The sequence below is a fragment of the Cavia porcellus genome, unplaced genomic scaffold, assembly GCF_034190915.1.
Source record: "Cavia porcellus strain 051 isolate PalLab524CR breed Dunkin Hartley unplaced genomic scaffold, mCavPor4.1 scaffold_6, whole genome shotgun sequence".
Lineage (NCBI taxonomy): Eukaryota > Metazoa > Chordata > Mammalia > Rodentia > Caviidae > Cavia > Cavia porcellus.
In genome coordinates, this window is record NW_026947489.1 from 4,098,195 (window position 1) to 4,121,177 (window position 22,983).

The 22,983-nt window shown below is 50.6% G+C and overlaps 1 protein-coding gene and 3 long non-coding RNA genes across 9 annotated transcripts in view; 2 read left to right on the forward strand and 2 right to left on the reverse strand.

Annotated features, from left to right (window-relative positions):
* Positions 1–64: 64 nt before the first annotated feature.
* LOC134476231 (uncharacterized) lies at positions 65–3,823 on the reverse strand. Its single transcript, XR_010047803.1, has 3 exons — positions 3,505–3,823; positions 2,445–2,570; positions 65–774 (listed from the first exon to the last, which is right to left on the reverse strand). It is a non-coding gene; the product is annotated as an uncharacterized LOC134476231 (long non-coding RNA).
* On the forward strand, positions 3,090–16,481 carry LOC134476230 (uncharacterized). The gene is made up of 2 exons (XR_010047802.1): positions 3,090–3,267; positions 14,002–16,481. It is a non-coding gene; the product is annotated as an uncharacterized LOC134476230 (long non-coding RNA).
* Positions 16,482–16,585: 104 nt separating this feature from the next.
* Positions 16,586–19,720, reverse strand: LOC134476347 (uncharacterized). Its single transcript, XR_010047896.1, has 3 exons — positions 17,980–19,720; positions 16,965–17,196; positions 16,586–16,861 (listed from the first exon to the last, which is right to left on the reverse strand). It is a non-coding gene; the product is annotated as an uncharacterized LOC134476347 (long non-coding RNA).
* The window catches only part of Atp10a (ATPase phospholipid transporting 10A (putative)), a 124,796-nt gene continuing 120,004 nt past the window's right edge, over positions 18,192–22,983 (forward strand). For 2 of the 6 annotated variants that reach the window (XR_010047895.1, XM_063249834.1), the window contains exons 1-2: positions 18,192–18,329; positions 19,804–20,258. Coding sequence is in view for 4 of the 6 variants with exons in the window: in XM_063249834.1 (XP_063105904.1) it covers positions 19,837–20,258 (422 nt within the window). In the remaining 2 variants the exon portion in view is untranslated. The remainder of the gene's footprint in view (positions 18,330–19,803; positions 20,259–22,983) is intronic. The other 4 variants (XR_010047894.1, XM_063249833.1, XM_063249835.1 and 1 more) reach the window with 3 other exon arrangements.

Here is a 22,983-nt window from a genome sequence, read left to right on the forward strand (position 1 = left end):
TACCACACAGACACACACACACACACCAAAGATGCACCTTAACAAGAAAAAGAAAAAACAGTGATGGTTTTGAATTACTTTATATTTGATTAATTCAGATAAGATCTGTAGACACCTATGAATGGTACACAGCAAAGCGAAGCTAGACTCTTAGGGGTGAAACCAAACCCAGCTCAGGGCACCTGCCAACCCCATGCAGGCCTGGGAAGGGTGTCAGCAGGTCGTGCAGGGCGGGGTGAGGAGGGTAGAGGCCCTGGGTGGGGCCTGTGTGACCTTTTTGCAAACAAACAGGATTTTATTGCCTCAACTAAAAATGACAGATGAGACACTGAGGTTCCTTGGAGAATTTAAAAGAACGCTTTTTGTATTGGTGAATGCTAAATGCTGTTAGTCTCTAGGCCAATTTGACATATTATTCTCAATCTCTATGAAACCTTGGTGCTTGTCACTAAAATATATTTCCCACTAAATTCACCTGAGTAAATGCACACATCGCACTGCCACGATGTGGTAATACATCAACTCCAAACAGAGTGGGGGGACCAAGAGATGCTTCCTCTGGCGTGAACGACTACAGTCCAACCTTGGGTTCTATGAAGTGTTGTTTTTCAATGCCTGAACGGTGGCTCTTCCTTATCAAAATCAGCTGCCACAGTCTCTCTTTGCAAGCAGCAGCCAGAACGTGTGTTCAGTGAAAGCTCTGCTGGACCAGAATGTGGGCCAGACGTTGCCATGGCAGCCACTTATCCCGCACAGAACCCGTCACTGGTCCTCCTGGAGGATGTCAAGTTAAACTTAGTTTTATGACAACAAATCATCCGCGGAAAGTCACAGGTTTTAAGGGAAATGAGCTCATGATCCCCATGAATTACACATTCAGAATGCCAGTGACGTTCTCAGCAGCCAGTGACAACTAACATGCTATCAGGCCATCAGGATATCAAGCTTCCAGCTGCCCCGTGGTGGGCACTCACAGAATCCCCAGAGCCGGAATGCTTCCCCCCATGCACATCAGAGCCCCCACCCACCCACCCACCCACACACACACACACACACACATACACACTAGCTCCGGATGGGAATGCTTCTCCAGCAGCAGGTGTAATGAGGTGATACCTACATGTGCATGTCCAACTCACCAAATACACTACTTTACCAAATGCTTTAGTTCGTTTGCCACCAATGGCTGGGAACGCCACGGGGCCTCCTGGGCTCGCAGAAGGGGGTCCAGGCTGTGCCAGTCAGCTCTCACGCCCTGAGGCTCCTGCACCAGGCATCTGCCCCCTCTGCACGACACCTGCGCGGGTGGGCACCGTCGTCCTCCCCTGCGCGCCGTGGCTCTTCCTGAATTTGGAGGGATTCCGCCTGCCCCCTGGAGGGATTCCGCCTGTCCCCACCTCCTGCCTGCGACTGATTTCTCTCCTGATCCCCTCCAGCGTGTGCGAACCCTGAGACCTGGCCGGAGGGCACGTCCACGCCTCTCACTTGCTTTCTATTGAATACTAGTTTGGGAGGAAGGATTTTTTTTTTTACGAGAATTGTTTTCTAACATAAAATTTTTTGAAGTGGGTGTGCCAGTAAGCGATTGCTGCGTAATTTCGCTGAGGAACGCATCGTCTTCGGTCGCTCAGTGCACACATGTGACGCTGCCCGGGGAACATGCGTGAGATAGGGCCAAGCGATTTAAAACAATTCCTGATAAAAATCGCGCTTCTGTTCATAGCCCAGGGCAGCAATGGACACGCAAAGCAAGGCTGCGTTTTCCAGGTGAAGCCGTTCTCATGCAGTGTGCGCCCCCGGGGATTCTGCAGCCGTGGGGGAGGCGGGACCGCACCCTCCCGGCCGGCCCAGCCCAGGCGCCCGGCGGCGCCCACCGGAGCCCACGCTGCGCACAGCAGGCGGCGCTGTCTCCCAGCCGCGCGGGGCTCGGCGCCCCCTACCGAGGTCGCCGGGCCTCTGCTCTGCGGACAGAGCTGGGACCTCGGCAGCCCTGCAGACAGGGCCAGGGCCGGGGTGGGGACGGGGCCGCGGTCGGGGACTGGGGTGGGGACAGGACGGCCCTGGGTCCAGCAGCCCCCAGGCCTCGCAAGGGGAGGCGAGGGGGCGGCCCTTGCGCCACAGATGCTGCCGGGCACACCCCGTCCCTGGGCTCGGTCTCTGGCAAGGAAGAAGCTTCCGATGGGGATTCATGTTTTAGAGCAAAGCACTCAGGAGCGCGTGGGAGCCTGCAGCTTGTCCTCCCACCTGGCGGCCCCTGCCACCTGCCCTGAAGGGCCCGTGTACTCTGGGTACACACACGCACATATATACGTCCACATGCACACATACAGGCATGCACTCGTGCACATACACACATGCACACATGCATACACACATATACATACATGCATATACATATATATACATGCACACGCACACATATGCGCATATACAAACGCACACACCGATCAGAAGCAGCTCGGGACATGAGCCGCTGTCTTGACTCCTGCATCCTTAGGTCATTCCAAGTTATTCCTGAGTGACACAACAGGGCTGGAGGGACGGGACACCGTGTCTCCTGGGCCTCTCTGCTGGGGAGGGTTTTGGGGTTCATCAAGCTGTGAGGACAGCCCGCAGCAAAGGCCCACGTCTATTTTCACAGCATTAGGCTTTCCTAAAGTTTGGGCTGAGACCACTAGTACATCGTGTATGTGACAGCCCTGCTCTACACTGTTAACATGGTCCCCTCTCAGACGGGAAGCAGGGGGTCCTCTGAGTCCCGCGGGCCCACCCCTCAGGAGGGAGCCAGGCTGTTCCCAGCTAGGCAGCCCACAGCAAGAAGCCCACCGCCCCTCAGCGGCAGGGATTGAAAAGTGACTTCCGGGCCTCCCTCCACAGCTGCTGCCCTCCACTGCCATGGGTACCACTAGAACTAACTGGCGAAGGCCTTGCTATTTTCAGAACTAAAATTTCCCAGAGCCCTGAGCCAGTCTGCAAACTTTCAAAGAAAGCTATTTTAATCTTCCTGAATCATCCAGTGTCTTGCATACGTAAGCACTGCCCATGTTCCCAGGAGAAAGCCACATTCGTGCACAAGAATGATTCTTTTTTATTTTACAGCGATTCAGAGGGCATTTCTGGGGAGGACAAGTCTCTGCAGAGGTCCTGAGGCTGGGGTAAGGGGACTCCCCTTTCCAGACCTGCCCTCTCCTCCTGGATGGAGGGCACTGGCATCAACAATAGTGTGGAAACCACACCCTCCTACTTCTCCAGGTCACAGCCCAGTGGGTAAGTAGAAAAGACAGCAGGGAGCTGTCTCCTTTATAAAATCCAATAACTACACATATTTTCTGTCACCTACTTCAAATTCACTTAACTGTAGAAATTTTTAATTTGTGAAACTAATCATAAATGTGCACCAACAATTTTTCTTTGGATTCAGCCTTAGAGTTTAAGAACCGCTGTGCTCATCCTCCTGGAAGGGCAGTACCTTACACTGCTAGGTTCTCCTGTGGGAGTACTTACCATGCGTGGCACCAAGCATGGGGTGCAGGGTTGGTGTTCAAGGGAGAGTCTCACAGATTTGGAGACATACGTGGGCTGGAAGTACGCGATGGGAAAAGACTACCAGGCAGATGGGAGTCCCAACAGAGTATGTCGTGTTCTTATAAGAAAAAAAAAAAAATATTTAGGTGAAAGATTATCACAAGCGGGAAAGATGTTAAGAGTCAGCTCACCAGCAAGATGTGATCCTCATAGATACATGTGCACCGACATCAGAGCACCTACATAAAGAGTGATCGTTGGCGGAGCTGCCTGAGAAATAGGCCGCAAGGCACAAGCAGGAAACCTCGGCACCCAATTTACAGAACGGAGGAGAGCCTTGAGGGAGGAAAATCAGTCAGCAAGGAGTAGGCTCAAGAGCTGAGAAACACATGGGCCTGCAGATAGATGCGGAACATTCACCAAGGAGCAGAACGCGCGGCCTTTCTGTGAGGTGGAGCACACACCGGCCCACAGAATAAGTCACTGCTAACTTAACAAGATTTAGGTTATATCAAGTATCTTTCCTATGATGAAATGAATCTAGAAATCAATAACAAATGGAAAATGAAAAAACTTATACATGAAATACAAACCGAACTGAAAACCAGCATAGCAGACACACCTATAATCCCAGCGCTCCAGAGGCCCAGGCAGGAGATTTGCACATTCAAACCCAGGCTGGGTAACTGGGAAATTTAGCAAGATCCTATCTCAAAATGGAAAGATGGTTGTGGATGTGGCTTAGGGCAAAGATCCTGGGTCCAATCCCCAGTACTGCCAAAAATAAACAGGTAGAAAAGTTCTAGGAGAAAAAAGGGCTAAACCAAGAGGTCAGTTTCAGTTGGTGCTGCTGCTCTTGGTGTTCTGATTCAAGTTTTTCTTCGTTTGTTTTTTGTTCTTGACACTGGGTCTTGCTAAGTAGTTCAAGCTATCCTGGAACTCTAAAGTTCTTCTGTCTCTGCCTCCCAAGTGATGGGATTGCAGGCACCTGCCATCAAGCTCAGGTTAGTGCTTTTTTTCTATTCTCTGAATGGGAGCCAGACATGATGGAACAGGCCTGTAATCCCAGGAGGACTCTGGGGGGATGAGGGTTACAAGGTTGAGCTCCTTCTAACCAATCAACTTAGCAAGATCTTATCTCAAAATAAAAACTAGACAGGGCTGGGGATGTCACTCAGTGCAAAGGACCTGGGTTCAATCCCAAGTACTGCAAAAACAAAATTATAAAAAAAAATAAAATCGATAAATCCTTCACTAAAATAAGAAAAAAAATGAATAAGACTCAAATAAGTAAAATCATAAATAGAAGAAAAGATACTACTACTGATGCCACAGACGTAAAAAAAGCACAAGAGGACATTATAATCAATGAAACATCAACAAATTAGATAATCTAGAAGACATGGATAAATTACAAAGAAATAAAACCTATGAAGACAGGATCGAGAAGAAACACAAAGTCTGAACACACCAATAGCAAACAGGAAAACCGAATCAGCTAATTAAGATAGCAACAATTTTTAAACACCTTCCAACAAAAAAGCTAGGTATGGGGACCCATATCTGGTTATCCCAGCACTCGGTAAGGCAAGAGGATCTTGAGTTCAAACCCAGCCAGGGCAATTTAGTAATTTAGCAAGAACCCATATCAAAATAAAAAATAAGGGCTGAGAATGTAGCTCAATGCCAAAGCCTGAGTTAAATCCCTGGTACATGTAGAGGAAGAGAAGGAGGAGGAACAGAGGGAGAAGGAGAGAAAGGAGAAGAATTGGAAATAAATGAGCTCAACAAAATACTAGAGAACCAAGTAGATCCGTATATTGAAAGGATGAGACACCATAACCAAGTTAGATATATTTCTGGGATTTGAAGATGGTTCAGCCGTACAAATCAATAAGATGCACCTCATTAAGAAAATGAAGGATAAAAATAACCTGACCATATCAATAGATGTAAAAAAATCATGGACAAAATTCAGACTCCCGGGGCACACAGGGCAGGAGCACTCATACCCTTAATCCTAGCACCCTTGAGCCTAGCACTGCACCATAAATCAGTCACAGCTTCACACACCATAGATATCACCATCTCTGAAAAAGCCTCACTTATGACTACGTGAGACTTTGGGGTGATATCTAAATAAGCCATAGCTCAGTGGCACAAGTGCCTGCTTGGTCAGTCTGAGGTCATGAGTTTGATCCCCAGTATCAATAAAATAAAATAAACACAAGCTATAACATTCCACCTCCACCTACAGACTCATGCTTAGCCCTTTATGTAAAAGCTTTATTAACTCACAGTTAGCAAGCTAGCTCCGAGTCAGATTGGCGTGGCAGACTAGCATCATAGAGGAGAAGGAGTTCGTGATGGGCAGAAGGTAGCAGAGCATCCAGGGACAAGACAAACCTCTTTCTGTCCCTTGTACTGTATCCAAGGTAGTGGGATTAGGCAGTACCAACCAATCAGTGTACTGGTTTAGGAATCATCCACCTGTAATCCTAGCATGCTTAACCCTAGCATTGCACGATGAACCAATCACACCCTCTAGATCTACCTCTAAGAAAGTCCCACCAGTGACTGCATAAGGCTTGAAAAGGGACCATCTAGACACAAGTTATTCTATTCTGCCCCTGAACATAATAACTTCTACCGAAGAGTCATGCAAATGTCACTTAGTTCATCTCTAAGAGTTGCCACATCCCCAACAGCTTCAGCCCCGCTGAAAAGTCCAAGTCTGAGGTCTCCTCTGAGGTTGGAGGAAAACTCTAAGCTGCAAGCCCCTGTGCAAAAGAAAAAGTTAAACACTTCCAACATTCAGTGGCCCAAGACAGAAATTTCCATTTCAAAAGTTACAAACGGGGCACAGCAAGAAATGGAGACAAAATGAGACCAAAATCCCACAGCCCCACTCCCAGCACCCCTGCCAGTCCGTGGTACGCTGTAAACTCCAAAGTGCTTGAGAAACCCTACCCTTACGTACTTCTGGTTGCTTAGCTCTCACACTTCTCTCATGGGTCCGAGCTGCTCCCACCTTGCAATTTTCCACAGATGACCTTCTGGGGATCTCCACTGCACCTTTGGCTTCACACTCAGAGCTTCACCCACTGCCCTCTCAGGAGCACTCTGCCTGAACCCCCAGGCCTTCTGAAAGTTTGGTAGAAGCCTTTCTGAGCTCACAACTCTTGCATTCTGCATTTGCCCAAGACTCACTTAGGTGGTGCACAAAGGTCTGCCACCAACTGGAACAATAGCCAGGCTTCTCTCTCTCTCAGCTGTAGAAGTCAAGTATCTATGATCCAAATGCCAAGAAACAACTTCCCTGTGCTGCTGGTATTCTGGAACACGGTACCCTCGGGCTGTCTTCTCAAAGCAAATTCTTTCATTTTTGCAGTCCTCCAAAGGGTGGAGTCCTGTTTGTTCTTGTTATGTGCTTAGATCACCTTTTTCTATTTTCGTGTCCCTTCTCAGCAATCGAGTTCTCTTTTGCTCTATCTTTACAACCCAGTTTTACCAGGGATTCCTTTCTGGCCAAAGCCACAGCAGTTTGAATCATTCTGCTAGGCTCTTTGCATTTGACTCTCAACATAGATCTGGCTAAAGGCCCCCAATAGCTCAACATTAGGCTGTCTTGAAATTTCTTCTGCAAGTTTGATTAGTCAACTGCCCTTAATCTCAATCTCAACCAAAGTCTCTGGACACAAGCAAAAGGTAGGCAAACTTCCTATCAAGACATAACACATTGTCTGGAAGCCAACAGCCAATGCAACCCTTTCCAGCAGAAACCTCCCAGGTCTGGTCTTTACCAGCATCATTTCTATCAGCAGTCTGGTGTTCTGAGCTCTGACCAGAATCTGCCAGAAGTAGCCTAAGCATTCCAGGGCTACTTTTTCAGCTTTCATGCCCAAAACTTTTCAGCTTCTTTCCACAAATTAGCTTCAAAAGCACCTAAACCACATGGTCAGGAGTCATAGCGATAACCACACATCTCTGGTACCAAATTTCTGCCTTAGTTGCCTTTCTCTTGTGGCTGAAATAAAATAACCAACACCCCAAGTTAAAGGAGGAAACTTTTATTTATCTCACGGTTTGTAGAGGTTTCAATCCATGATCAGCTGGCTCCATGGTAGTGTGGCAAGGCAGACAGGCATCCAAGAGAAGAAACAGTTCATGGGAGGCAGAAGGCACAAAGCAGAAGTAAGCAAGAGATAACCACAGTTCTTATGACCCTTTATATTTTATCCATCGTACTTAGGGCAGGTAGCACTCACACCCTTAATCTTAGTGCCTTTGGGCGCAGCATTGCACTATGAATCAATCACAGCTTCACACACCCTAGACTGTCTCTTCTGAAAAAGCCCTAGCTTTGACAGCACAAGGCTTTGGGGGGTCATCTAAACATAAGCCATAACTCTGCTATTAGAGGAAAAATAAATATAGATACAGATGCAGAGGAACCTTTTGTACTACTAGCTTAAATGTAAATTGGTGCTGTATCTATTGAAAGTGGTTAGGAGGTTCCTCTACCATTACAGGATCCAGCAATCAATCTCTCTCCTGAGATATATCCAGAGGAACTGAAGTTGGGATCCTGTAGAAATATCTATAGTCCACGATTTTAGTTTCCTGTTTGAACTGCACTGCTAATTGCACCATTACTCACAATAACAAAGACATGGAAGTACCCAGGTTATGTATGGGCAGTGGAAGGATAGGGTAATGCGACACGCATACATCTGTGTATAACATAGTACATGATACGTGAATATAATGGGATGCTATTCAACTTTCAAAGGAAGGAAATTCTTTCAGTTACAACAGCGTGATAAATTTGGAGGTCACTATGCTGAGTGAAATAAACCAGACACGGCAGGAGAACTATCCCTGACGCCCTTACAGGTGAAATTGGAAGCAGCCAAATTCACAGAAACAGTAGGTGAGAGGGCTGTTACCAGGGTGAGGGAAGCAGGGAACATGAGGAGATGCTGGTTGAGGGGTACAAAATTTCAGATTGTGAGCTGGATGAGCCCCGGAGAAGCCCAAACAGCAGGGTGCTCACTGAAAAGGGGAACCTTACCCAAGTGTTGGCAGGCGCTCACTGAAGAGCCAGAGTAAGGGGTCATCTGGACAGGGCAGCTAGGTTACACGGCCTCTGTGGCGATCACTTCAAGGGCTATACTTATCTCCAGGCTCATCAAGTTCTGCAGATGAACTGTTTTCTGTTGTCACTCACCTCAGTGAAATGTTTCTTTAAAGAGACAAAGACTGTGACAGCGGCTGTCCTACAGGAAGGAAGGAAGGAAGGAAGGAAGGAAGGAGAAGCCCAGAGGCCCAGGGACAGGTGGACCTGCTAGATGTGTGCACTGCGGGTAGGCAGGCCTCACCCTTGACACCTGCAGTCCATGCTGGTCTGCACAGGCAGGCTTTCAGCAGCACGAAGTAGACCTCTCCCAGCGGATGCAGGGAAGGCCACTCCTGGCTAGCCTCTGGCTGTTGCACGTTAAAGGACATCAGCCAATCAGAACGAATGGGCAAGAGGGTACACAAAGGAGAAAAGACTGAAGAGCTGGACTCCTCTGGTCTCAAAAGATCCAGGGTGTGTGACAGCCCCTGGTGCACGGTAAGTATCAGTAAATTTCAGGAGAAAATAACAAGGTGGTGCGTGGGGAGGAAAGCTACCTTCACATACCTGCAGGCTCTCTAGAAGGACCACATTAGTACCAGTGGGTAGACAGCATGGGGACCAGGAGCTGTTAATTTTGAGGATTTTGAGACTTTCCTTAGTCTCCCCAGTGTCTGCTGGGAACCAGCCACACCTGCAGAACTGGGTGTGACCCTGACATCTGCATTCACAGGAATGATGACCGGCCACAGTCAGCCGGAAGAGAGTGCCAGCTCCTGGCAACCAACTTCACCAGACCCATGTACATTTCGCCAGGTTCAAAGAGTGTATTTTCTACTTTCTCTCTGAAAACTGAATTTTTCTGTTTTATCCGATTATAAAAGTGTTCATATCATCTTGTGAATTTTAGAAAATACAGATGAGAGTTGCTACATTACAGAAACAACTATTTTTAATACGGTGGCATATGACCTTTCAAAATTTTTCTGTGCACAGAGGCACATTCCTACTTTCAAACCTAATGCGAAGATCATTGTGAATTGCTAATCAGTCTCCAGGCACGATCTTTAAAATGATCACTAACTCTGAATCTCTCCTGAACACTGTGGTTGTAAGCACACAGCCCACTTCCCGTACTGACCACACTGTACTGACCATACGTGGTGTTAGTATTCCTGCATGTCACTAGATACTCTTTGAGTACAGATTGGAAATGGATGTTTAATATCCATTCAGTGGGTTTACCATAACGCATTCAAGTTCTGTCTTTTCATTAACATTAATGTGATGGGAAATTTTTATTATAAATAAAAGATCTTAAAATCACTAATGCTGCAGAAAATCTTACTGGTGCATTATTTTTATAGGTTAAATGCTAAGAAATAAAATATGACTTTGTGGGATAAGCATCTCTGAGTTGTTTTGTCTTTCATTTTGAGACAGGGCTTCAATAAGTTTCCCAGGCTAACTCCAAACTGTGATGCTCCTGCCTCAGCTTCCCAGAGCGCTGAGATTGCAGGGGTGTTCCTCCATGCCTGGCTGCCTCTGTGATTCCTGATCTTTCTGATTACTCTCTGATACAAGTGTCTTACCCTTTACCGCCACACCAGTAGGATATCCAGTGACCATTTTATCTTCCCTACAGCATTTACTAATACTATTATCTCTTTTCTTCCTCACTCTTTGATGATAGGAAAAATGTTTTACTTCATTTGCTTTTTTATATTGGAAAGACGAGGGGTCTTCATATTTATCAAGTGATTGTATTTCAGTCTTTGTGCATGCTGGAATTTCCTATCCAAAACGTAGTCAGCCATGTGTTCCACTGGGGTTTCTTGGATGAAATGTGTCTCTCCTGACCTCCATCCCCACCCACAAATTCTCCACCCATTGAGAAGTCTTGGAAGCCTGCTAAGGTTCAGATTTCTCCTGGAGCTGGATTTGATTTCGTATGCAGTGTGTGGGGTCCCTGGCAAGTCAAGGTCCTGAGGATCAGAAGGGGCAGTGTGTGTGGCTCAGCGTGCAGAGATACAGCCTGATGCAGGTGTTCTGGAAACAGGTGTGCTAGAGTTCGCAGACAGCTGTCAGTAAGAGGGTGGCCTCTGAGTAAGGACCTTCAGGCAGAGCCAGCGGGAGCACCATCTGATGTTCCCTGCTGGGAAAGGAGACAGGAGACTTCAAACTGCAGTGGGTATCAAGACCAGCTGTGGTGCGTTAGGAATGAGATCACTGCCTGCCCACAGGGTTCCGAATTTCATAGGTCTCTGCTGAGTCTGGGGGATGCATTTCTAGCCACAGCACTGGGTTTGAGAGAGTAGTCGAGTTTGTGGGGCTTGCAGTAACTGCCTGAGCCCCTCGGCGCTTGCCACTAACTGAGGCAGGTACTTGTTGGACATGGATTTTTTTTTTCCCTGGCACCGGGAATTGAACCCAGGACCTTCACAGTGAGCTACATTCCCAGATCTTTTTTTGGTTTTTACTTTGAGACTGGGTTTCACTCCAACTGGGCTTGGGCTGGACTTATGATCCTCCTGCCTCTTCTTCTCAGGATTACAGGTGGAATCCTCAGGTGTGCCTTGTACTCTGCTGGGCTGTAGGACCTGTGCAAGTGGACAAGCATGTTGCCACCGAGCCACACCGCACCTGCAGGTGCTGCCCGTGCCCCACCAGGTCAGGGCCCACAGGATGGGGCTGCAGAGCCTACGCCCTCCACGTACAGGGGCAGAGTCTGGGCTGTGCCCTCCCTGGCCTGGGAGGACAGTGCAAAGGTAGTCACCCCTTTATGCTCCGGGGATTGAGACAGGATCCAAACACCATTCTTCAAGAGCTGAGAGTGCTCCTGAGGGCTGCCTAAGGCAGGGATGGGATGGGACGGGGACCCTGGGCCTGTGACGGGGACAGCGTCCTGCACTGGGTGGCAGCGGTGGACACACAGGGCTCCTCTGAAGGTGTGAAGACAGCAAAGCAGGGCAAACGCTGGATCCCGGAGCACCTGCATTCCCTCCCTTGGTTAGGTGGTGGAGGAAGTGTCTCCCACAGCAGAAGGCCCAGTCATGGGGCTGATTCTTCCCGCCCTAAGCGGGTGTTTTTCCAGGGCTGTCAGAGGCGCCCACCCTGCAGATAAACCTCTCAGTTCTCCTGCCAAGCGGCCTGTCATTCATTCAATAAAGAAGGGACCTGAGAGTGGGCAGGGAAGATCAGGAAAGGCTGTCACACTGCATAGTCCCTTGCTTGTCTGTGGTCTGGCGAAATGTTGCATGCGGTCTCTTTTGTTAGTACAGCACATACATACACCAGCAGGACGTGCTCCGGAGCACAGGGCTTGACAAAGCCCTGGTTCCATCCCAGACACTGCAAAGAAACAGTAGTGGGGAGAAATGAAAATAGAAAAACTATGCGCTGTGAGTGAATGAAGGGAAAGTTTGATTAACAGGCTTTAAAAAAGATTTTTGTGTTTTAAAAATTGTTATAGCTAGTGATCCCAGTATTCTAGGAGGCTGAAGCACAAGAATTACATGTTCGAGCCCAACCTGAGCAAGTTAGCAGCTTAGAGAGACCACGTCTCAAAGTAAAAAATAAACCAAGGGGTGGGGAGGTAACTCGGGGTGAAGGTCTTGTGCTCACTTCCTCACACATACCTCACAAAAATCTTCCTTAATTTTTTTTGGGCAAATGCTGGTATCACTGACGCTGGCTTACACAGTGCAGAGAGGCCATCACAGCCACCCCACCCTTCCACCGATGTACGCACTACTGAGGACACTTCACTGGTAGAGCCTCGTCACCCTGGACTTCTCATTCTTATAATGTCACAGAATGGATCACACAATCCTAGCTCATCAACATCGCTTTAATTTCGACTGTTACGCACAGTCCTTTTTTCAAGGCAGGTTCTCCGTTTCTCAATATTTTTGGTGCACACGTGAAGCCATTTATTGTGTATAAATCTTGGTTACTTCTCCCTGATGAAACTGGCCAGCTCCTCCCAGGCACACTGACCCTCGGGTTAGTGTAGCATACACTCTCCACAGACATGGTGCTCTAAGTCCATAACCCAACATGTTGGCAGCAGTATCCTGAAATTATGTGATTAACTGTATTTTACCAAGAGATATTGGAAGTCGGGTGTGGTGTCACGTGCCTGTGACCCCAGCACTTGGTGGGCAGGGGGTGGCTGGGGCAGGAAGATCACAGATTTGACATGGGCCTAGGCTACGTAATGAGATTTCACCTCAAATTAAAAAACTCCGAATGATTTGGGTTGCACGATTCCAAAAGCCTCCAGACAGTTGAATATCATCACTAACAAGAGTCAAACCATTCACATCAAGATTTTCAGTGCTTTCTCTATAAAAACCTAATGTGAGAGAGACCTGAGGCTAAGTTCTGCCAAACTAGTGCTAAGAAATGTTCATTCACTGGTACCAATTGGAAAGGAATCCTCGTGCGTTTCATGAGGCAGTAATATCCAACCAATTTTAGTAATTATTCTGTAATAATTTTAAGGTACTTGCTTTTTAAGGAGGTTAGTTTACATATGCTTGTGGGAAAAGTATGTTAGAAAAATCAGTACAACAAAAGAAAAGAAAAAGTGCTCTAAAGGTTATAACTGCATATATGTTTAAGTGTATAAGATAGATAACCATATTACTGAGTGTTTTTTGGATCACTGAACAAAACTGTTTGCAGTCTCACTGTTTGAAAGTCCACTTTATGTGCTTCAATTTTGTAACTTGAACAACTATTTCTAAGAATATGTATGTACGAGAATATGTAATCTATTAACTACTGATTTCTTACTGTTTTTTAAATTTTGTATTACTTGTACCCTTTTTCTGTTTTTTTCTTTTTCTCTTTAATAAAAAAAAAAAAAAAAAGAAAAAAGAAAAACCAGTACAAGTTGTTCAAGTGAATTGTATGGGCACATGGAAAAGAAAAAAACATACATGGGAAAGATCTTGGCATTTCCAGCTGTCAATGGTTTGTACTTTCCACATTTTTTTCTTTTTTCTTTGTTCTTCTTCTTCTTCTTTTTTTGTTTTGTTGTTGTTGTTGGCATATTTTTTAAGTATTTTTAGTACTTTGCTTTCACTGCATTTATTTAAAATACGATGCCATGCTTACAATTCACAAAAAGCCATCTTCACACTGTGTAAAAAGAAATACCATATTTCATCGTGCTTTTAAGAATCTGTGGAGAAAGCATTGCTGTAATGACTTAAGTTGAATTTTGGTGAGGTGTACGACATGCGCACATTTCAAATTTTCACACGGTTAACCCTTGCAGTTTTTCTCTATGTGATGACTTTTGCTGTCCTGGCGTTCACACAGTTTTTCAATGAATTCTATTTCCCCAGCGTTTACCAGCTCCTGGGAGTGTATCAGCACAGACCCACCCTCCGATGTCCCGCACGAACTCTTATTTTTCAGAAACATCAGCGCTTGCCTGGTCAGTGGACTTTGCGGTCTCATTCCCTGCATCAGCCAGGCCGTATCACAAAATACCTGCTAGACTGCCGTGTAAAGAGACAAGGCTGATTTTCCTCATCCTTCCAGAGGTCCAGCCCAAGGTCGGGTGGCCCTGTTTGTTGTTCTGAGCCTCGGATGAAGGTACTCAGCCATCATGGAAAGGGCAGGGCACCCAGGAAGCATGGAGAGGTGGGAGAAGGGGAGCACAGTTCCCCCAAAAGCACCGCCCCCAATCACTAAGAGCCTCCCCCTAGCCCGTCTCTTAAAAGCTCCGCACCGCCCACAGAGCTGCCCTGGGAACCAAACCACACAAAGGCATTCAGCACCCCCACTGTAGTGACCCCAGGGCAGTCCTGTTACACCTGCCTGTGCATATTTTTCTGTTTACATCTAACATTTTCAAGAATACAATTGCAATAATTTCAAAAACTGTAACTTTCAGCATATGTTGACATTATAAAACTTGCAGTTTTAAATGCACCCAAATGAATCCAAATAGTCTAAAAAATTGATGCTCACCATCTTCCACATTTACAAACGTGTAACTAAGCTCTTTCTTAGCTCATTTTTATATTATTTTTCTCATTCAACTCATACTTTATTCCTTACTCGTGGAATTTTATTATGCTAAGTTTCATGTTTAAAACTCTTGCCAGATATGGTAGCTCCACGCCTGTAATCCCAGCACTCAGGAGGCTGAGGCAGGAGAATCTCTGCCAAATCAGTACCAACCTGGGTTACATAGTGAGTTCAGGGCCAGCCTTACCTACATAGTGAGACCCTGTCACAAAAAAATCAAAACCATAAAATAAAATACAGGCCGAAGTCTTTTGTGGATCACATAACTAGATTTTTCTGCAACAAAAAATAAGTCTAGCAAATTAAATTTTTAATTTTCTTAAATGTGTCTCTAAATGACAAATGATATCTTCTCAATTATTAATAACACTCAATTTATTAGAACAAAGTGACCCCAGTATGGCTTTTTATTAGTAATTATTAAATGTACATCCTTTAGAACACCTATTATGAGATGGATGGTGTTAAACGGTTTTCAGATTGGTTCATACACCAGGGATGACTGATACCTATCAGTAGTGTAAGACAGGGCCCGGTGTTGATTACACCTCTATCCTTGCAGGGCTTAAAGGTGAGAGAGCTCCAGTTGCTCACGTATTTGGAAGGGGGCTGGGGGGCCGTAGCTGACGTACTGTTGGAGATGGGGTCTGGTCCCAAGCCTGTGTCACTGCAGCGTGGCCTGGCTCTTCCGAGCTCCTCCCTTTAGCCTCCCTGGCCCTTGTTCACCACGAATTGAGCAGCTGTCCTCCCCTCTGTCCCTTCTGCCTGCCTTCTGGCCTGGAGTCAGCCAGTTATGGACCAAAAGCATAAGCCAAGATAACTCTCTCCTTTAAGAGTCGAGTACAGAGCCTCAGCAGCAACCAGGTGCCTAAGAGCCTAAGTGAGGAAAAAACCAATGTAAATAAATGCAAGTACACAGGAGGTCTGGCGCATGAAGCTTCTGCTTCTGCCTGGCGACGTTACAGAGAAATATTTTGTTGCCGCACAGTCTTTTCCATCTCAGATCTGTGGCCCTGGCTGCCCTTCAGACTTCCCTGGCCACGTCTCCTCCACTGGCACCGGCCTGGCCGCCTGCCTGGAGGACAGGGAAGGTGCTGGCCGTGGCTCGAGGTGTCTGAGTCTCGTGGCATTGAGCAGCTTGGTGTGGCTCCCCAAACGCCTGGGTAGCCCCACTGAGGGCGAAGGCTGCCAGGCTGCATGTGAGCGCCCTTCCCACGGCTGAGGTGCGTGCCAGCCCTTTGTGCCCACCACCCCATGCCAACTTCCAGAGGTGAGCAGCGAGTGATGGGGGGAATTTGTGTCTACACGAAAACCTGCGCAAAGATGTCAACATCGACTTCATTCATAATCACCTGGACCTGCATTGGTGCAGAAACAAACTGTGTGCACTTGAGAACAGAACAGTACTCACCTCGGAGAGGGGGAGGCTGCCCCTAGAGGGACTTACCCACCTGCAGGACACTCTGCAGAGGCAGGAGCGTGGGGACAACGACCAGACTGGTGGCTTCTGGGTTGCTGGGGTTGGCAGAGAGGGAAGTGAGATGAGTGGGGTGCAGGAGAGCTCTGCATGGGGCTCTGATGGTGCAAGGCAGAGCCCAAGCCCTGACCGGAAGTGGATTCTGATGCCCACACTGTCTGGAAAGGCACCCTCTGGTCAGAGACGGGGACAACCGGGGTGGGAGCTGTGCACGCTGCAAGGGGAGAGGGTAATGGGAACTTGGTACCTCCCTCAAAATTTTGCTGTAAACAGAAAACCATCTCCCCCAAAATAAAGCTATTGTAAAATACAGGATTATGTTCATAAATACTAAGTGCTAGCAAAATTTTTAGATGATAATTGGATGAGAAGAGTAAGTAAAAGCCCCAGCCAGACCTTGCCAAATCCCGTGTTTATTCATCGCTGGTTGGTGCGTTGGTTTGCTGGAGAGGAGGTGCTGCCTCAGCCTCCCCAAGAGCTGGGAACGTGGGTGTGCACCGCCACACCCTGGGCCCACCCTTTCCAGTTTCTGCTTTAGGACAAGCTCTAAGTGACTAAACTGCCGAGGATGGGCTGGAATTTGCAGTCCTCCTGTGATGTGGAGATTACAGATTCACACTACCAAGTCCTGCTGGGTCTCCCATCTGGGCTTCTGGCTTCCACCTGGGGCTGTCTGTGGCTCCCCACTGCACCTGCAGCAAACCCAGACACCTGTCCCTTTCAGAAATACCCAGGGAAGCGACTGGCGCTGGCCAGTCTGTCCCCTCCCACTCTGTCTTATCCCCAAGTGGTCACCTGTATCTGAGCCTCTGTCCTGATCCCAGCTGGGGCATCCATGCTGTCACACAGCTCCCAGCCCCGTCCTCCCAGGGCACGGCAACCCCATCGTCCAGCTGCTCGGCTGCTCCACTCTGACCTGTCCTTCAGTCCCGCACATCAGCACTTCCTGCCGGCTCCTGTCCCCAGGCAGAGGAGACAGGGCCGCTCTGGAGTAGCCATCGGAGAAAGCCACAGGCAGCGGCCACTGCTGGTGATGGAAAGAGAAAAGTCAGTCCAGCCGCTGGCTAAGCAGGCAGGACACCGGCAAGGCAGGCATGGAAGCTGGGGCCTGTGATCCCAGCGCTTCCAAAAGCAGAGGCAGGATGACCACAAATCTAGCTCAGCCTGAGTAGTTTCGCAATTTAGTGAGACCTTGTCTCAAAAAAGAAGAAGAATTGAGAAAAAGGCCGGAGGCGCAGCCCAGTGCGAAGGCCCTGGGCTCCATCCGCAGTGCGGGAAGAAACTACTTCGTTTAGCACTTTCCCATCCTAAGAACTCCACCGAGAGGATGCGGAGCATCGTTGTTTATTTTTTGTGTCGAGAGAGAGAGAGAGAGAGAGAGAGAGAGAGAGAGAGAGAGAGAGAGAGAGAGAGAGAGAGTCTCCTTACAGAGCCCAGATTGGCCCTGAACTCATGATCCTCCTGACTCAGCCTCACAAGTGTTGCGATTTTAGCCCTGTGCCATCACGCCCACCTTCACGACACATTTCTAAGCACATTTTGGGCCATCCACAAACTCATGCCTGAACAACAGCTAAAAAGGGTACTGTGTACCCTTTCTTCTTCTGGGGGGAGAAAAAGAAAAATTAAGGATTGATTGGCTGAGGCAAGAAAATAGAAAGTTCCAACCCAGCCTGGGCCTATCTACAGCCTTTTGACCCGACCCTTGCTAAAACTAAAGATACATAAATAAATCAAATTGAAAGGGCATCTGCGGTTGTAACTCAGTGCAAAGGCCCTGGGTTCAATCCGCAGCACCACAAATATAAACCATGACGTGGCTGCCTCCACTGTCTGCAGGGGGTCCGAGATGTCCTCTGACAGGAGGTCCCAGCTGGTCAGGTGGTCCCACCGCTTGGAGTGCTCTAAGGAGCCCAGCGGCTTCAGCCCCAGGACACACCGAGCCCCGTGAATGGGCAGTGTGACTCACAGAGCCTCGGAACCTGGGCTCGGAATGTGGAGATGCGTGAGGTGCATTCTCGGAGGCCCCAGACCTCTCGCCCTGGAGCTGGGCTGGGACGAAAGAGGGCCGCCTTCCACTGGCAAGTAGGTCCAGTTCCCAGGCCGGGCACAAGGGACCTCTGCCTGGGGAGCTAGCAGTTGACGCCTGGGAGCTCCAGGGTAAGGAAAGAAAGGACTGGCTACAGGGGGGCCTCAGCGGTTGGAGAGGCCCAGGAGGGGTGGAGGTTGGCAGCCCTGGGACCCCGTGAGGACTAGGCCAGGTGGAGGAGGGGGATCAGCAGGCCCGGCCTTAGCACGTGGATGGCGGAAGCCAGGAGGCCCCAGGCCCTGCAGCCTGGCCGCTGTGCTCTGTCCTCTGACCTGGACACTCAATTTGGGGAGCCCTGCCACTGGCCACAGTGAGGCCCGCTGCTTTGTGATGATGGGGACACATAAGCCAGACTTTCCTCTGCTCTGGGCCTCAAGCCTCACTTGGTGCCCCGCCTGACTGGAGACTGATGCGGGGCTCCAAGGTTTCTCACAATCATCTGTCCTCAGCCTCCTGACGCTGTGGCCTGTGGCAGGGAGGACCCTCAGGCCAGGGGGTGGGGAAGTGACTGAGGGCAGGCACCCACTAAAGGAGGCAGGGCAGGAGGAGGGCTGGTCTGCAGGAGGAGGGCCTTTCCAGACCCAAACAGGCTGCCAGGAGGACACCAGTCCCCAGCTCCACGTGCCTGTCCTATCTCTACTTCTGGGTTGCCCTGGGGGGCTGCACCGTAGACCACAGTATGTTTGAGTGGATGGATGGACGGATTTATTTATTCATTTATTGTTACTGGGGATTGAACTCTGGGACTTTGCACTGAGCTACATTCCCAATCCATTTTATGTATTTTATTTTTTTTAAATTTTGAGGCAGAATCTTACTAAATCACTAAATAATGCGAGTTGGTTTGGAATTTGCAATCCTCCTGCCTCAGCCTCCTGGAGTGCTGGAATGCCAGAGGTGTGCCACCACACCCTGGCAGCAGTCTCTTTGCATTCTTTCCTTCTATGAAATGATTTAAAGAGAGAAATTAGCCCTTACTGAAGGGATCGTAGGAAGGAGAAGGTCCAGCTCCCTCGGGAGCCAAATATGGACGTGGCATGGGGTGGGGAAGGTGGGGTGCTCGGAAGGAACTCAAGGGCATCCTGGAGTCGGTGCGCTTCTCAGGGTGAGGCCGGAGCGCTGGAGAGAGGGAGCCAGCTTCTCTGGGGTAGTGATTCCCAATGGCTGGGGCCGAGACCTGAGGTCTCAAGTGGTCAGGATTGAGGGACGAGGTCCCCCACACCTCCTGTGTGGCCTGGCTCTGGGGTCCCCTCAGGTCCTAGGCTCCCGTTTCCTGCGCTGGGTAGCAGGACTGCACCCTCAGGATGGAGCTGCGGTTCCTCGGGGTGGCCTGGGTCGCGGGGTCCCCTGGGGTGGCCAGAGTCACTGGTCCCCCGGGGTGGCCAGGGCGGGTCGCGGGGTCCCTGGTCCGCAGCTCGGTTTCCTGCGCCGGGCTGGGCGGGAGGCCGGGAGGGCGGGAGCCCGGGGCGGGGCCGTCGTGCGCGCCCCCGCGCTGCCCCGGCCCGGCCCGGCCCGGCCGGCCGCGCTGACGCCCGTGTCCCGCAGGCGGCGATGATCACCTAGGAGGCGGCGGCGGCCATGGAGCCCGCGGGGCGCAGGCGGCGGCGGCGGCGGCGGCGCGGGGACGGCGGGGCGCGCACCGTGCGCTCGGGGCTGCACCCCGGGCTCCCCGCGCTCGGCTCCCGGGGCGCGCGGCTCGGGCTCCACGGCGGCTGCGCCCCGCCCGCCGCCGACAACCGGCTCAAGACCACCAAGTACACGCTGCTGTCCTTCGTGCCCAAGAACCTGTTCGAGCAGTTCCACCGCCTGGCCAACGTGTACTTCGTGCTCATCGCGCTGCTCAACTTCGCGCCCGCCGTGAACGCCTTCCAGCCGGGCCTGGCGCTGGCGCCCGTGCTCTTCATCCTGGCGGTGACTGCGCTCAAGGACCTGTGGGAGGACTACAGTCGCCACCGCTCGGACCTGGCCATCAACCACCGGGGCTGCCTGGTCTTCAGCCGGTGAGCCGGGGCCGCCTGCGTCGGGCCCGGGAAGGGCTTGTGGGCACCTGTGGGCGGCGTGGAGAGGTGGACCGGGCAGGAGGAAGCGCGCGCAGAGGCAGAGCCGTCAGATGGGCGCTGGGTTGCTATGTCCTCAGGACACCCAGCGAGTGTATTCCTGCCGTGCCGGGTCGCCCGGGTTGGGCCTGGGTAGAATGCAAACTGTTTGCACGCGTGGAAGTTAGAGCGGCGCTGCCCACTTCCCAGGGCGGCCTCCTGGAAGATGCGGTGCGTGGGGGCCAAGCACAGGCTGCTCACTGGGGAGGAGCAGGGACCCCACGCGCAGGCTTCCTGAGCTGCTAAGACCGGTGGGGCGGCTCTGGTAGTGAGTTTCCTGGCAGGGAAACAGGCGGTGCGACCTGGGATGACTGCTGTCCTGAACCTGCAGTTTTTCTTAAAATAACACTTTTCAAGTTGTGGTTTTCCCTGCCTCCTTTCTACCCGTGTTTCTTCTTTCGGATCCTAGTCCCAGGGCTGAGTCTGGCAGCGGGCGAGAGACCCTCATGCCTGCCACTTTTTCCTTCTGTAAGACCAGCGACTCAGCCAGGTCCTCACCGCCCAGGGACCCTGCCTAGTCCTTACCAGCCAGCCCCAGCTTAGCTCAGGGCTCCTTCTGGACATCACGGTATAACTGCCACCAAGCTTTGGAGCCCCAGCTCTGCCGGATAGAAGGATAGAAGGGCAGGGGTGGTTACTGCAGCGTGTGTCCGCCAGTGTGTGCTGGGGTCAGGTGCAGGCTGGTGTCCCTCTGAGCAGCTGTCTTACTACGAGCTTGTTTCTGGATGGAAGCAGACTCCCGCCTGTCTGCTGGTGGCACTAGCAGGTCCAGGGTACCCGCTTCGTCTCCTGCTGATTCAAACCCCGTGGGTGAGCCCCAGAGCCACAGATCCAAGCTGAGCCATGCGCAGAGCTGGGACTCCAAGGAAGGCAGCATCTCATCTGCTGTGGGTGACCAGGGGCACGCCCTTCTCACCCTGCTGGACCTGTAGTTCAGGTGGAGAAGGGTCTGTGTTTGAAAAGCATTTGTCCTGGCCTGGGATAGAGCTCAGCAGCACAGTGCCTGCCTGGCAAGTCCAAGGTCCTGAGTTTGATTCCCGGTACCAAAAAAATATTTGTCCTTCCGGCCCCTGTCATGCCCGCAGGCACCCGGTTATCCCTGCCCTCCTGGTGGCAGATGGTTCCCCTAAAATGTGGGCGCGCATTCATCCCTGCCTCTGCACTACGAAGGCGGCCTTGACTCTACCCTCCCAGCAGAATCTGTGCTCACAGCAGCACAAAGGTTACAGAGGGATCTTGCTCAGGGCACAGCCGCGGCACGGCAGCCACCAGGATTGACCCGGGTCTCCTGACCGCTTTTCTAATATTCCTGTGCCTCTGTTTCTCAGACGTTTTACAGGAATCACTGGAGGAGATGGCTGGGTTCTTTTCTTTTCCTAGTGCCTGCATATGTGTGCGTGTGCGTGCATGTGTACACGCGTGTGTGTGTGTGCGTGTGTGTGCGTGTGGTTCTGAGTCGGGGTCTGGCTACATTGCTCATGCTGGCCTGGCCCTTGTAGTCGCCTCCTACTCAGTCTCCTGAGTGCTGGGTTCACAGGCCTGGGCCGACACACCCAGCCAGGAGACCCTTAAATAACAGCTCTCCAAGTTTGCCCCGGCAAGGAATGGCCCGAGATCTGTTGGTCTGGAAGTGGCTCAGGCGACAGTGAGGGCCCTGCGCATCCTCCAGGCACCCATTGCAGGTCAGCCAGCGGGACCCTGAGGGCAAAACCCTGGACTTCCCTGGCGCCTGTCCTCTGCACTCCGTAGTTCAGCCTGCCTGGCAGTTGGAGTCTGCCTGAGCCGCTTCCTGTCACCATGGAGCCCTGACTCCAGTGCCCGCCTTTCAGGGATTCTTACCACTGGAGAAGTGGGTCACGCCTGTAATTCTAGCATCTGGGAGGCTGAGACAGGAGGATGATTAAGTAGGCATCAGCAGACTGTTTATCTTCAGTCGATCAAGTACTGTTCATAATGCTATGAGCCCTCTCCCTGACTTGTGGGAAGGGAAACTGAGGCAGGACCCAGAGAAGTTCTTTCTTTGTCTGTCTGTCTGTCTTTCTGATACTGAGAATTGAACCCAGGAGTGCTGTACCACTGAGCTACATTCTGGCCTATTGATTGATCAGTCCATTGATTGTTTTTGTGATACTGCTGATTGAACTCCAGGCTTTCACATTGAGTTATACTCAGAACCCCTTTTAAACATTGCTTTGAGACGGGGTTTCCCTAACGCTGGACCCGAGTTTGCCACCCTCCTGCCTCAGCCTCCCAGAGTGCTGAGCCTTCCAGGTGTTTGGCGGTGCTCCTGGCTCTCTTTCTTAGGTAGAGACGGAGTCTCTGAGCTGCTCAGCTCAGCCCTGGACAGAGATGCTCTCAGCATGGCCTCCAGAGGGGCCAAGGGCACAGACGTGCCCCGCTGCCCCAGCCCAGAAATAGTCCTGTCCATTGCTGTGGTGTTGCCAGGCTGTTGAAATCCAGCCTGCATGTGGGCCACACCCAGCTCCTCCTGCCCCAGGTCAAAGTCCTCCATATACTCCTGGGTGACCTGCAGGGCCTGGGGGCACTATTCTCGGTGGAGGAGCTGGGCCTTACCCAGGGGACCATGGTCAGCTCAGTGCCCACTCCTGTTCATGGGCTCTAGAAGGTG